The following is a 13,217-nucleotide window of genomic DNA, read 5'->3' on the forward strand; positions in this document are numbered from 1 at the left end:
ATCAGTGCCGAGGAGGAGTCCCAAAATAAACATCAATAAAGTCAAATTAAACGCTACCACCTGGTGGAGTGTGTGTCTCTATTCGGCGCCTAAGTGTCACTCCTGTGGTCTGCCTCTAGCCCCGCGAGCGGAGCGGCCTGTCCACGTGGGTCCGTCGCCGCCAGCACTAACCCCGACCCGCCCATATTAAATCCATTCTACACTTTCCCCGTCCTCCACGTATTCCCCACGACGGTGCCGACACAGATCCCCGGGCCCTCCATCTCCCTCGTCCACTCTACCATGTCCGTTTCATCTTCAACACAACCACGCTTTTCTGTATTGCTCCGCAACCGTGACGGCCAGCCTCGTCCCTGCACCCTACACATGTGGAGAGCATTATGCCAGGGGGGAAACAGAAAACATTGGTAATGTTCACTTGTTACCACATCCATTCTGATCGCCCACAAGCCCCTCTTTGTCTCGCATTATCCTCGGTGCTTCTTTCTGTCAAACCGGCTCACCGTCATTCTTCCACCGGCTAACTGTCAACTCGGGCCTGTGTTAATTTGATTCCCGCCGAGTTCACGGGCGGGACAGACACGGAGAAGGGGGCGACCTGCCATCTCACTCAGGCACGTGACGCAGGGAGAGGGGGGGTCCGGCGAGTGACACCGCGATGAGGAGTTCACACCTCGCAACCCCGCACAATAACTACAGGCCCATTATCGTTGACAGCTGACGGCAGAACAAACCGGCAACTGTTAGAAAGGGGTTGATGAGGCCTTCCAACCTGCCCGTGCGTCGGAAACATCTGAGATCCACCTGAGCGAGAGAGAGCCCGAGCAGAGTTAATCCTGTGTGGGGTTCCTGTGCTCCTCTTGCCTGTGGCAGGAATGATCACAATGTGACCTTGTGGTAGGATGTCGATTTACAGAAAGACAAGGCCAGGGCCCCCTGGTGAGCGTATTTTCTACTGTTGAGTGTGTGTGTTCCATCAACAGCATATTCCACCAAAACAAGGAGTAACGACTGCTTGCCTAGTTTCCCAGGGCTGCCCATTGAGGCGTTGTCAATGTTGTATTTTTTTTTTTTTTACTTTTTAGGGGAAACCGGTGTTGGTGTTCAGGAGAAGCGAACGTTGGCCATTGATTTGGAAGGCTCTGTCAAGAAGAGAACGATCTAGTGGTTGTCAGCGAGAGAAATAACATCCGTTTGACATCTGAGTCCACTATTGGAGAGAGGCAGGGCAGAAAAGAGGGCCCCACAGATCAAACAGGCAGCTAGCAGTCTCTTATTAGGAGCAGAGCCAGCACAGGGAATCGGGTTCTGTCCACGGGCAGGCGCACACACACACACACACACACACACACACACACACACACACACACACACACACACACACACACACACACACACACACACACACACACACACACACACACACACACACACACAGACACACTTTTTGTGAGCCTTGTGGTTCTATGCGGGGCCAGCCGCTCTCTGTGCAGTATTTGCCGCCTGGAGAAGATGTCAGAATAAGTCAAAACGGTTGTGCCGCTGCTTGACATGTTTAAGTCCAAACTAATGGGAGGAAATTGATTCCCAGGCTAGTGCTCGCACACACGCCGTCACGGATTTAGCAGGCAACGTTGACCGCAAGGTGTTAGGGAGAGGGCGAGAGGGCTTGTGTGGGGGGGTGGGGTGGTGTTTGTAGGTGTGTATGTGTGTGTGTGTGTGTGTGTGTGTGTGTGTGTGAAGGGGGGTGTGTGTGTGTCAGACAGAAAGAGAACACTCATGCATGTGTGAAAATGTGAAACATGTGTGTGTGTGTTACTGTCCATCTTTGTTTCCTAGGTGTTTGACAAAAATAAAGAAGATGAACATGTGCAAAAAGGTAAAGTTTGTGTGTATGTCTATGTGTATGTGTGTCTTGAAAATACTGTGAAACCACTATGACCGAAAGTGGACCCGTCTTTGAACCTGAAGACAGTTTCTACTTCCAGCTGCCCTTTAAAAGAACACATTGTTGTATCCACTATTTAAGTTAATTCTCCCTATTATGATTCTCTCCATTAGCCAAATGGAGTTGAGTAGAACATGCATATACCATGCATAGAACATATATATGCATAAATATACCATCTGTTTTGCGATTGGCTACTTCTCTTGCAAACATCTTCCTATTTTGAAGAGAAACACACATCTGCACAGAAACATACCCACAGAAATACACACTCAAAGTTCCCATCCTCTCAGCCCACTGGAGACATTCAGTGAGTCATCTCAGCCTTGTTCCATGGAAGGACAGTCCCAGTGAGACAGGCCCGTGGAGCCAGGCCCCAAGAGACAGGCCCATGGAGCCAGGCCCCAAGAGACAGGCCTAGGGAGCCAGGCCTAGGGAGCCAGGCCTAGGGAGCCAGGCCTAGGGAGCCAGGCCCAGTAGGATAGGCCCGGTGAGGCAGGCCCATTGGGGCAGGCCCAGTGAGACAGGCCCAGACCCTTACAGGTCACATACCGGAGACTAATTTTCCTCTACCGTTTCAAACCATCCAAAGAAATTGTTAAAGATGTGTTCCAATTACTTTTTTACTGTGTCCCAAATTGTGACCGCTAAAGAGCCGGCTCATCCATCACTTTTAAAAGCCCTTCTGATGCTCGGCACGCAACATAATGTTCTCCTCTGCAAGAAGTAAACAGGCACACAACCGCAATGCACACACACACCCATACCCACATACGGAAAGGCAGACAGAAAGCCCCACGCGCACACAAACGTTCTGCTGTCCTTTGGAGACGGGCCTCACCCCCTGGCTGGCTACTGAGTGGCACAGTGGCTGGGCCAACAGCCTCAATTGAACTCCCACACAGAGACATTGAGAACCGTTCTCAGGGCCCCAGTCCAGGGCCCAACTCGTATAACACCACCACCACTAAAACCAAAGCAAGATGAGCAAAAATATACAACCCGGCTACATTTGCACTCCGTGTGCATTGCATCGTTAAAATACAATTATTATACTTATTTTTTGATTTCAAATTCCTAAACAATAAAGTGCTTTGACATTGAGCCAGTGCTATATCCTTAGACAGGGCTTATTCAAAGCACGGGTTATATATGATCAGGAAGACAGTCGTTACCCGGCATACGTCTTTGTGATCATATAATAGTCAGAGTGAGAAGGGTATGTAAATAAGGGTTGTCACTCACCAGCAGGCGGGCAGCTGGAGCAGTTTGCCATACAGAGCTGTGCTGAAGGAAGGGATGATGGGCAGCAGAGGCAGGAAAGTCCCCGCCGCGTCCTGGCACGTCAGGCCTGCCTGGAACTCAAACACCTGGGGGGCGGGGCAGGGGAATAAAAAGTGATGTTGAGGTGAGTGGCAATAATCAGGATGGAGTGACAAGGGGGGAATAGGTGAAGAAGGGGTAGAGGGGGGAGAGAGAGAGAGAGAGAGAGAAAAATAACGAAATAGAAGAGAACAATCGGACAGCGCGGAGCAGGCAGATGGAAGAGAGAGGAGTGCGATAGGGATTAATCACTGCAAAAGTTCAAGGATCTGAATCGTTCTCGAATACGCAGGAAAAAACAAGTCAGAATGTATCAAATGTGTGGCTTACTAAAAATGAAAAACAAGCAAATGCAGGGAAGATGTAGGTTTTGGCTGTGGGCTGGATCTGCGGTGGCGGGCGCAAAAACATGCCATCAGCCATGTTTTACTCTAAGTTCACCTGTCAGCGAGGCCGTCTCCTGCTCTGGGAGGCCAGGTCAGTAACGTAACCAGCCTCAGACACAGCCCTTCAAGGACAATCACACGCAGAGCCACAGACGTGCTGTTGTTCTCTGGTCTGTCCTTCCATCTCTCTCATTACAACGAGAAGAGCAGATTCCAGTGGAACAAAACATCTCGTTAAGTGAAACCTAATACCGCGCACGGAATGATTCTAAACACTCACATTCCGTGACCGCTATCCAAAGACTGTATTCGCTATTTTGTTTAGGTTTTGCTTTTTCATGGAGGATGGTTTCTGAGGCTCCCCAGCCCAACCGTGGTTTCCCAGACCACATTTGTCCTAATAATCGTCCAATTAGCATAGCTTCTGGTAGCCACCCTGCTAGGAGTATATACTCCGACCGCGGCAGTACGATTTATACTATGAATGAGCTCCCATAAAGCACGAGGGAGAGAGAGAGAGAGTGAGAGAGATGGAGATGGAAAGGGGCCAGCTCTGACATCATCAACCCACTGTCGCTTCACATTCACGCTGTTGTAAAACCACATTGTGCTGGTCTGTCATTTGCTGCAAGTGAAGCCCCATATTAATCCATTAGGGGATTCAGGGATTTTAGTTAAACTAACAATTACCCAGTGGTAAGTTTCTAAATGGCTGTGGTATCTCACAAGCAATGTCATTGTAGATCATTATTCACTTTTAAATGTAAGAGTGCAGGCTAAGGTTCAACAATGATGTGTACTTCTGCTCACCAGAAGATTAAAAAGTGTACGGGAATGGTCCAGCAAGGGTTATAGGAAGGACACACACACACACACACACACACACACACACACACACACACACACACACACACACACACACACACACACACACACACACACACACACACACACACACACACACACACACACACACACACACACACACTATTTTGCAGTCAACACAGTCCAGCCACATCACAACAGGCCCAAACATCCAAAAAGCTGGTGTGAACCAATGGTTACCCATCACTTCCTCAAAACAGACAGCCTAACTGACACTGCCAGTGTCAATAAAAAACACATGGAGATAAGCCTCAGCTTATCCCCGTTTTAAATCACTTCCTAAACCAAATTATTTGCGAGCCCAACGACCTCCACCTTGCCGTGATCCTGCTCCCAGCCAATCAGCCTGGCGCTGGAACCTTGGCGGATGCGGCTGCTCATTGGCCAGCCTGGGCCTTGGCCACCGACTGGCTGAGAGGTTAACCATGTGGTGACCCTGTGATAAGCACAGACAGTGTGCCTGGCAAACATCCTGTTTTAGAGGAACACATCCAGGCCATCCCAGGCCGGACAGGCCTGACCTGCATTGGTATAGAGATTTGTGTTGCCCAGCTTTTTAATGCCGATGCTCTGGGTTACGGCCAAAGCTCTGGCCGCATTCCGCCAGACCCTCCCGCATCCACATGAACTATGAATCACCCTTTAAGGAATGGAAAACACAGAGAAATCTAACTAGCGCAACATGAGCCTTAATGATGTCATTAGTAAATAGATGTACTGCAGTCAACCAAGTCACCTATTCAGACAGAAATTATGTACTTGGTAAATAGATGTTGTAGCATTTCGACCGACATTGATGATCTTCAGCAAAGCGCAACATCGTTTTTCTTTACAATCATGTCTAAGTGCTACTTGAACGGTTCCCATTGATGACTTCTCATCATATGGTTGTTTACATTTCAATGATGGGTATCATCATTGTTCTGAGGGAAACACAAAACCCAATAACCCCGTGATTCTGCAACCAGAGTGCTGAACCAAGCCAGAGCTAGGTCATCCGCTGCTGGTACGGGCAGTGCAGATCTTTATGGGCCAGGTGAATAGGGGGCATGAGGGTCATTAGAAGGGCCACTAGGGTTATTTTAAAGTGCAGTTGAAAGTGTTGCCAGGCAGGCTGACCTTTTCACCCCGGGTTAAAGCATGCCACCTCCATAATATCTGGTGGAAGTTCATAGTGTTAAGGTATTGCAAAGTTCAACTGATAACAGAAGTTTGATTCTGCGAGAAATGTTGAAATGTTAACACAAGTGTTAAATCAAACATAAGATTTGATTACTTAGAAGGAAAAACAATCATAACGCTCATGATATAGTATTCTCAATATACCATTCAAGCCTCTTATGATAGAGAGAAGTAGATGGGGAATCATCCTCAGCGTGGGATGTTTGCATCTAAATTACACCTCCGCTTTGCCTTCACATGTCTTGCAAAGCAGGCCAACAGCCCTGCTGGGCCTGCGTGGTATCTGGCTCGGTCGGAGGGGTCCTCTCACCTTGAGGTAGCAGTGTGCGTAGCAGTGGTGCAACAGGTTGTCGGAGGGCTGGCTGAGAGCGCTGACCAGGCCCACCAGCTCGGGCCCGTACATGGGGACAGTGTGCTCCACGTTCACCCTCTCCACCTGGAAGCGCAGGGCCGGCAGCGGACGCACTGGCTGGAAGGCTGGCACGCTGGGGGGCGCAGGGGGCGCCTGGGGGGGGGGTGGGATTAAATGACTTGTATATGCGAGTAGATTTGCCTGTAAAACTCCACTTTATTAGCTTCATATTTTCATAATTGTGTCAAAAATAGAGAGGGTCAATAAAAAAATCTTCTGCATGGTTTTGTCTTCCTAAAGATCAATACTTAGCTGCCCCTGCTTGGGCAGCGGCTGCTGTGTGAGTGTGATGGGACGTCAGGGCGCCACCAGTACCTTCTGTCCCATCAGGACCGGCATGAGCGTGTGCAGCAGGTTGAACTCTGCCACGGACACCGTGATGCAGACCTTCAGCAAAGTGAGACAGGTGAGTCTGGTGGGGATGAATTCTTCCAGGCTGGAGAGCTCCTCTGGTGTGGCTGGAGCTCGCCGCTCCTCCACCAGCTCTGTAGGAAGCAGAAGAGACGATGGTGTACAATGGTGGATAACCGCACCAGTTGCTGGGGGGATCGCTGTTTACTATTGAGACAATTTACAAGCAAGTGTGTGTGTGTGTGTGTGTGTGTGTGTGTGTGTGTGTGTGTGTGTGTGTGTGTGTGTGTGTGTGTGTGTGTGTGTGTGTGTGTGTGTGTGTGTGTGTGTGTGTGTGTGTGTGTGTGTGTGTGTGTTGGCAAACTATTACAGTAAGAGCAGTGTTGTGCAGCAGGGATGTTTCGGTAAACGCTAATCACACACACAGTATTTTATCACGGGTGATAAAGATGTGGGAGAGAGGACACAGATTGATGATATGTGGAAAGTACACCAATGAGAGATCGTTACGGACCAATGCTATGAAATGATACGCAAAACTAACAACAGACATCATTTTTTGGGGAAAAAAGCGATGTAATTCGTGTGAGGCGGCGGGCTTCCGGCTTCGGCTCCTTTGTTTTGAACCACGTACAATCACAAGCCTGACCCCCCTGGAGACGCAGCCATTAATCTGGACTCCATCAGCGAACAAGGACGTTCTGTGAGGTCAGCACTGACCACAGGGAGAGAACCGACCGCAGCGCCGAAAACCGCCTTCCCACGTCCAGGGCAGAGTGGGATCAGAACCAGGGCTTTTTGTTACTGAAGAGCCCTTGGCCACGGTTCCAGATACCGGACTTGTTCTCAGGTCAGCGCAAGGGTTCCGTTGAAGCGGGTTTCCTGCTCTGGGGTGGGCTCAGAACCCGATCCCGGTGGCTTTCTGCGCTGCGGTCTGGCGCCGTAAGACAAGTCAGGTTATTCTGGCAATCACATGCCAGTGCTCGGATCTCCATCCGTAGTCAACAATCAAAACCCCCGAGAAAAGACGGAAACAGACATCCACATTGCCAATGTGTATGTATGTACACACATACACACACAAACAATTATCGCAGCCGAAAAAATTCACCCCTGTTCCATTTAGCAGGCCCGACCTGTATAAGACGTACCGGTCTTTATTATTGAGCAACATTTAAGGAGAGAAAAAATACATGAATACTGCAGGTCATTTTCTTCTACTTTGTACAGGGCGGCTTTTTGAGAAGGAAAAATCTAATTGTGGCTCTCATTACATGGTATGTTTGGGGAGGAAAGTACTTTTCCTTAAGCAATTGGTGAGTGTGTGTGTGGGGAGGGGGGGAGAGGGGGGCATGTACAAGTAGAAAGATAGTCATTACTTTGAACCTGTGACCCCTGCTTCTCTCTGGCAGCGAGACAAACCGATACGAATATCAACCATCCCGTTCTTTTGCTATTATGAAGCGAACGGATGGAGCAACGGTGACAAAGGTTGAGAACAAAATGGCACAATAATTGTGTGAGTAGTACAAACCTGTTTACCAAAAAGTATGACTTAGTTATAAATATGGTACTAATCAATCATTTTTGTTATTTTCATTAAAACGTAGCTGGTTTGTTGAAAAACCATGCAGATATAGAACACAAAGTTCCAGAGTTAGCTAGCTACAGCCAATATTTCACAACGTATTTCATCAACAGTTGTTAGAGGAGAGTATTTATAACCCGTAATAACAAAAGGATAACGAAAGGAACGAAAAAAAAAAAATCTGTTCCCTCTTCATCACTATTTGTGCGCACCCCTGCAAAATATGTTCTTATCTCAATTTCTCAATCCCCCCGCCTGCAATGGCAGCTAAGTTGACCTTTCTTAAACTGTATCAAGGGAGAGAAAACTTATATAGAAACAGGAAGGAACACACTGACCTGACCGGCTCAAGTCGAACACCCTATAGTAATTACCCCATCATCTATTATCTATCACAGATGCTGAGACAACCGAAACCAAAGGATGTTTTGCTTTCGCACAAAAAACAAAAAAAAATTAAGACTTAGTGCTAGAGATATTACACGGCCGCACATTCCGCAGCACAGCTTTTACAACATCCCGGCTATGAGCTCATCGATGGCAGCGCGGGGGCCGCCCCACTAACAAAAGGTGTTTGGATTAACCCCCCTCACGGCGTCCAAAAGGGGTCAGCGCTTTCATGTTCTGCTCCGTGTCGAAACGCCGGGTTGCGCAAGGAAATATCAAAGGGATGAGCAGTCCGCCGTTTGGTGGAGCGACGTGAGCCAGAGAGACGGGCAGATTAAGCAATCGGGAACGTCGTGGACCCCGTGAACGTGAGCTATTGTTTCCTTTATAGTTCTTTCAGGGTTCTGAGATGTTGAGGTAATTATTTCAGTGCAGAACTTTGTCGCCGGAGCGCTGTTTCTTTACGTTTTTTCGACTGGAGTTGTGACGATGTGCGCATATGCACCCAATTTGCGATATCCCACACAGATAAAATAATATGTGATGGCCTGACAGGCAGATATATATCAAACACACGCCATGCCAGGTTGAAGTCGAGATGAGAGAAAGGTTGGCAGCTAAACAAACATTTCATGAATGGTAAGTAAAGTGCTTCCATGGCAACGACTGATTTATCCTTTTAACCACTAACTTCTTTCTGTGATTTATTGATTGTTAGCATAGCTGAGGAACAGTGCAAGTAGGATCGTATAAGGTTGCACGAGTTGTTACAAATCAATAGATTCACCAGTACTTCTGGAACTCTCCGCAGAGGTAATGCTTAAGTAACTTTATTTTATTCATCTGGGGAGACAGGATTTTGTGATGACCCAAATCGTATTTATTAGTGCTGAAAAACGACAGTTAGCAGGGTTTAACAGCAACATGCAAGATACTAAAAATCTAACTGCTGCACTGCAGTACGAGTACAACAAGACATCTATCATTTCTTCTTTCTTTCTACGCTCAATGGCTTGTCTAAAAGTAACCGATGTCCTCTGATGGACCGTGCGGTCGGACTAAACAAACTGCCGACCATGCGGAACCACAGAAACAACGCGCATGTGTGTGTGTGTGTGTGTGTGTGTGTGTGTGTGTGTGTGTGTGTGTGTGTGTGTGTGTGTGTGTGTGTGACTTCTGACCTGGCTCTGGCTTGCAGTAGGGCTCGTACTCGTGGTCCATGGCGCAGGCCACCATCTTGAGGATGCGGTGGACGGCGCTACTGTGTAGTCGGACCTCCAGGGGCCCGACCACCAGCCGCTTGGTGGAGCTCTCCTGCACGGCCGGCAGCGGCTCCTCCTTGGCGACCGCCGGGGAGTCCTGCGAGCCCACGCTCCCTGGGGGAACACAAAGGCACATGTCCACGCGGAGGTCACACATGTCCTTTATCTTAAAATGAGATACAGAACACATACATCGATCAACTGCACCATACTGCAATTAATGACAAACAACATTCCATATATATCCATCAATACATGTTGGAAGCAGTCGATCTTGAACGTTTATCTTGTATAATGTAAAGTGATTGTGTGTGCCTTGAAAAGGGCCTAAAATTAAGATGTATTATTATTCAATTACAAGTTCTGCATTTAGACAGGGGTATCACTCCTTTTGCAGTGAGGTGAGTGATGTAACAGAATCAAATGGAGTTTACAACTTCCAAACTAGATGGTTTTAAACTGTTGGGATGCTCTGGGAAATGACACAGAAAGAGGAGAAAGAGGGAAAAGAGGCGGCGAGACGAGGCAGCGTCAGAAAGCTCTGCGTGGCTCACACTGGCCTGCGGGCTCTCCGGTGATCACTATTCCAAATGTCGGCCTCTCTCCCACAGCTGCCCCTGCACTTGCAAGGGGCCTGTAGCACAGAGGTCACCGCTTAAATCCACCGCTTGCTCGCAATAAAATGAGAAAGAAATAATGAATAAACGACCGGGCGGATGAATGGCGGAAAGGGGGTTGTGTCTGTGTGTGTGCACGCGTGTGCGTGTGTGTGTGTGTGTGTGTGTGTGTGTGTGTGTGTGTGTGTGTGTGTGTGTGTGGGTGGGGTTGAACAGTTGCTTTATTCACATTACATCAAATCCACATTCTCATAGTTCAGACAGCCTACTGCTGTTATGCTTGTTTGGGATTCTTTATACTTTTATTGTTTTATTTTAGAACTAGCGATTACGATTTCCCTCGCTATCGGTGGTTTTAGAGAAGGGGCATCAGACGATGTCACTTCCCCTTCCCGCTACTTGTGCGATGTGGCTGCGAAGGATTAGGCTAATATCCACCATGTGGCTGCAGTTAAGAGAGCGGTCAGCGGCCTGGGAGGGGGCTGGAATGTGCTGGGACTTTAGAAGCGGTATCTGCCTGCTCCCCAAAGGCACAGGGGGCTCTGATCGGCAACGTTACTCCAATGTGACATCAGCGGCTCGGTTCATATTTTGGTTGACTCCAAAGTGCGCTTTTAGTTTGCGTCCATGCAGTGATGGAGACTAATTCGCTCCGGCCGACACCGGATCCCGTCCCCTTCTCGGGGAGAGAAGGAAGAGTGCAATTGGCCAAGGGATTAGCCCCGGCATCCCCTAGGAGGAACGCAGCGGAGCGACAGCTTACCGCCCTGTCACTAATCATTTTGACAGCTGACGATGACACTACCAATGTTTTCCCTCTTTGTTTTTAATTTAGATTCTTATCTTTAGATGACAGCTCGCAGGAAACAATAGCCTAGTCAGAGTGAGATGGAGACAGAGACAGAGAGACAGAGAGAGAGCCATAGGGTGTAAGTGGGTAAGAGATAGAGGGTAAGAGAGACAGAGACAAAGAGACAGAGCGATAGAGTGTAAGAGTAAGATAGAGAGTAAGAAAGTAAGAGAGACAGAGAGAAACAGAGCGATAGAGTCTAAGAGAGTCAGATACAGAGAGAGAGAGAGACACAGAGAGACAGAGAGACAGAAAGACAGCGAGACAGAAAGATAGAGTGTAAGAGAGTCAGAGAGATTGAGGGAGCAGGTGAAAGAAGTAGATGAACTTACTCTCTCAGAAATATTCCAGTTACTAGTTAGAACATTTCCTCTCGGAGGGTTTCTCTCCAGCTGCATCTTGGTTTCTGCTCATTCATTTAACACTCCTGCATGCTACCTGTGCCAACATCTCATCCTAATAAAACATCAGAACAGTGTATCTTTGCTGGCATTTATCCATTATCAACATTTGCCAGTTGAGCCGATGATGGACACAAGCCTATTAAGTGTGATCTCCACTTCAATTGGCAACCACAGATGTAGCTTAAAGATCAGACCTGATAATCAGGTCAATCTTCAGAGCTGATCGGCAACAGAATGCTCTTTAAGTTTTATTTGGTTTTTCTACTATTGTGGCAACATTCCTTATTGACGAACAACAGTCACGTTATAAAACAGTCTGGCACCTTCCATACAAACATTCCTAACAATACAGCCCTGGGAGCGAAGAGACATGCTCCCAGTGCCAAATGTAACATTCACAGTCACTCAGGTCATAATGCAAGAGAGAGCGAGCGCCTGATCTCTTAATGTGAACCTCAGATCTTCCAATACTTTAAATAAACATTCTTAAGAGCTTTGTTGAAGGAATGAGGATTCTGCCTGTGTCAGGACTCCTGCCAGCCACAGTGACACCCAATTAGCCAAGCGTCGGCCTATTCACTTTCTAAAGCGCTTACAGGTACAGAGAGAGAGCAAGAGAGAGAGAAAGAGAGAGAGACACACACAGAGGGGAAACAGTGTATCAACAAGCGGTGCGGAGAAAGAAACGCAAATACGTGTCAGCACAGACTAAACACTCCTGACAGCTGCCCTCCAGGTAAGTTTGGGGTGAGCGTGGGGACAGGAAGGGTCAAGGACCAGGTGGCTGCATATCAAACAAGACACCCTCTTTCTCTGAGTCTCCAGGGGGCATGTTTGACAGAAGAGACGCAGTGGGGAGGGGAGGAGAGAAAGAAAAGAAAGAAAGAGAGAGAGCGAGCGAGCAAGACTTAACATGACAGGTAGAGCGAGGAGGGTAGAGAGAGAAAGGTGAGGGAAATGAGCAAACAAGCAGTGTGTAGGGGAATGAGTGGGACAATACCTTTGCCACCGCCGTTCTCCATTGTGTAGAGGTAATCCATGTAGAAAGCACCAAAGCGCTGCATGCCGGCTATCTCTGTGTAGGTCTCCTGTCAAACAAAAGCAGAGCCAGGTAAACACCACGGTAGGGGAGTAAACAGCCCAACAACCCCCTACCCGGTGATCTGTGGATGGGGTCAGGGAGTCAGGGGTGAAGGGAGATCAGAACCAAGATGGGATGAATAAAAGGTGCGTGGTTCAGTAGAGTTTCTTTTTTCTTTTTCTTTCTTAAGCAAATATATTAACAAATATTAACATATTTATCCTACGGGGGATAAATAAAGTTGCATCTTATATTAAAAGTCCTTCATTAATGGTTCAAAAAAGCACTCTCACACGGCACACAGCGTGAAATGCAGAGCACGCCCTGATTAGTAAAGATGGAGAAATAAACCCGACAATCAGGGCCTCATGTTCTGTACATAGAGTTCGATTATTAATGTCTTGTTTGGCAGGTTCTTCTGGCAGCTGTTTTTAGACTGGATTAAAAATCTATATTGCAACAAAATAGGGTTATAATTGCAAAAAAATGCTTAATTCTGAATGATTTAAATTGAAACCAATGACCAAGATCAGACTAATTT

The 13,217-nt window shown here is 47.7% G+C and overlaps 1 protein-coding gene across 1 annotated transcript in view; it reads right to left on the minus strand.

Moving 5' to 3' along the window:
- Positions 1–13,217, minus strand: part of LOC130391474 (intermembrane lipid transfer protein VPS13B-like) — a 209,687-nt gene that overhangs the window by 155,745 nt on the left and 40,725 nt on the right. The window contains exons 12-16 of the mRNA XM_056601627.1: positions 12,596–12,683; positions 9,644–9,838; positions 6,452–6,621; positions 6,035–6,229; positions 3,194–3,318 (exon numbers count right to left, since the gene is read on the minus strand). Coding sequence (XP_056457602.1) covers positions 3,194–3,318; positions 6,035–6,229; positions 6,452–6,621; positions 9,644–9,838; positions 12,596–12,683 — 773 coding nt within the window. The remainder of the gene's footprint in view (positions 1–3,193; positions 3,319–6,034; positions 6,230–6,451; positions 6,622–9,643; positions 9,839–12,595; positions 12,684–13,217) is intronic.

The sequence above is a fragment of the Gadus chalcogrammus genome, chromosome 11, assembly GCF_026213295.1.
Source record: "Gadus chalcogrammus isolate NIFS_2021 chromosome 11, NIFS_Gcha_1.0, whole genome shotgun sequence".
In the NCBI taxonomy this organism is placed as follows: Eukaryota; Metazoa; Chordata; class Actinopteri; order Gadiformes; family Gadidae; genus Gadus; species Gadus chalcogrammus.